Raw genomic sequence first — 2,051 nt, forward strand, 5'->3', positions numbered from 1 at the left:
AATTAGGAGAAGGCAGAAGGCCCTCCCTGTGCTGTGAGGCTTCAGCAGACAGGCAGGGAAAAACCAGGCTCACTTCCCCTCGTACTGCCCTGCTCTCACTGGCTCCTTGTTTAGAGGGTGAGTAGACTGGGCTGACTGACTGGGAGAGACTTGCATTGATAAGCTCAGTCTGTCTGTGTACAGATGTCACACTGGCTCCTTGTTTATAGGGTGAGTAGACTGGGCTGACTGACTGGGAGAGACTTGCATTGATAAGCCCAGTCTGTCTGTGTACAGATGTCCCTCCTAGTATGTTGTGAAAATGTATCAAGCATGTTTTCAAAGGGATAAAAAAGTTTTAAATGCATGTTTATTTGACCCTTTTCATACATAGCAGCTACAGTAACGGGTGGATAATTGATAACCTTTCAGACAGTTTACAAAGCGTCTACCTTTTCAGACAGTAGAATTCTGCTCCGGCATAGAATGTTCTATTGTTTCCCTGACAACAATAAACATTGATTGATGGGGCGGCAGGTAGCCTAGTGGTTAGAGCGTTGGACTTGTAACCGAAGGGTTGCAAGATCGAATCCCTGAGCTGACAAGGTAAAAATCTGTCGTTCTGCCCCTGAACAAGGCAGTTAACCCACTGTTCCTAGGCCGTCATTGAAAATAAGAATTTGTTCTTAATTGACTTGGTTAAATAAAAAAATGTGCATTTTTTTTTATGGTAGATGTGTTTTCTTTCTACTAAATGCACTTAACAAACTTTAACAAACTTCAAAGTACTTTTCTTAGGAGCGAGTGGTCTGAGTGCAGGCAGATGGAGATCATTTGATTGACAGTTCTGGTTGCCTAGTGATGGATGTTAGCCCAGCTTCAGAAGCGGCAGTGGTGCTTCAGAACTAAAGGTTTCGTGGAGGCTTTTAAAAAGCTGCAGTGTAACCTTTCAGACAGACAACCAACATGCCGAGGCCGAGGCGCTTTCAACGCGCCTCATTCTGTTGGTCTGAAAGGAGGATATGATAGATGTTTGGTTGGAAAACACACCGTTCAGTGGTTTATTCTGTACATAGAAATGTAACAATTCTATATTTGGTGAAAATTAAGAGGTTTTTAACTGTTGGACCGTGTTTGTTTAGATAAACAGACATCTAGAGAGAGTTGTTCTATTGAGGGTTTCATGTTCACTACACACCCATTCATGTTGATACACACACACACACACACACACACACACACACACACACACACACACACACACACACACACACACACACACACACACACACACACACACACACACACACACACACACACACACACACACACACACACACACACACCATTGCCGATCGTCCTCTCACCCTATGTGTTGTCCTCCTCCTCTCAGGTCCAGACAGCAGTCCAGCAGGCAGCCCGGCCCCAGCCTGCTCCCAGCAGCAGGTCATCCAGCACAACAACATCACCACCTCCAGCACAGCTGTAGGGGGCAGCACTGTGCATGGCCTGCCCAACCACCGTACAGACATCAACCCCATCCACTAGAGACAAGACAGAGAGAGACTACAGTACCCCCCCCCCAGTCTGTACCCCCCAACCCCCAAACTGTACCCCCAGCCCCTACCCCCAGTCCGTAACCCCAGCCCCCAAACCTTTGGAGAGAAACCTCTGAAGAGAAACCTCTGGAGAGAAAACTCTGGAGAGAAACCTTTGGAGAGAAACCTCTGGAGAGAAAACTCTGGAGAGAAAACTCTGGAGAGAAAACTCTGGAGAGAAACCTCTGGAGAGAAACCTCTGAAGAGAAACCTCTGGAGAGAAAACTCTGGAGAGAAACCTCTGGAGAGAAAACTCTGGAGAGAAACCTCTGGAGAGAAAACTCTGGAGAGAAACCTCGGAGGCCTGCAGGGCTGCTCTTTCTACCGTAGCTATAGTAGTATTTTTATAGACCTTTTTAACTAATATGTGTTCTCTGGGTTTGTCTTTGTTCTTATTTGTCTTCTATTTTTGTCTCATGTTTTTTATCTATTTTTTTATTTTAAATTTGTACTTTAGTTAAAAGGGAGTTTTGC

At 45.4% G+C, this 2,051-nt stretch overlaps 1 protein-coding gene across 2 annotated transcripts in view; it reads left to right on the forward strand.

The window, feature by feature from the left end:
• creb5b (cAMP responsive element binding protein 5b) overlaps window positions 1–1,660 on the forward strand; it is a 90,751-nt gene extending 89,091 nt beyond the window's left edge. The window contains exon 11 of one of the 2 annotated variants that reach the window (XM_036936841.1): window positions 1,373–1,660. In XM_036936841.1, coding sequence (XP_036792736.1) covers window positions 1,373–1,527 — 155 coding nt within the window. In that variant the 3' untranslated portion in view covers window positions 1,528–1,660. The remainder of the gene's footprint in view (window positions 1–1,372) is intronic. The other variant, XM_036936848.1, reaches the window with a different exon arrangement.
• Window positions 1,661–2,051: the final 391 nt, after the last annotated feature.

This window comes from Oncorhynchus mykiss, chromosome 2 (genome assembly GCF_013265735.2).
Source record: "Oncorhynchus mykiss isolate Arlee chromosome 2, USDA_OmykA_1.1, whole genome shotgun sequence".
NCBI lineage: Eukaryota > Metazoa > Chordata > Actinopteri > Salmoniformes > Salmonidae > Oncorhynchus > Oncorhynchus mykiss.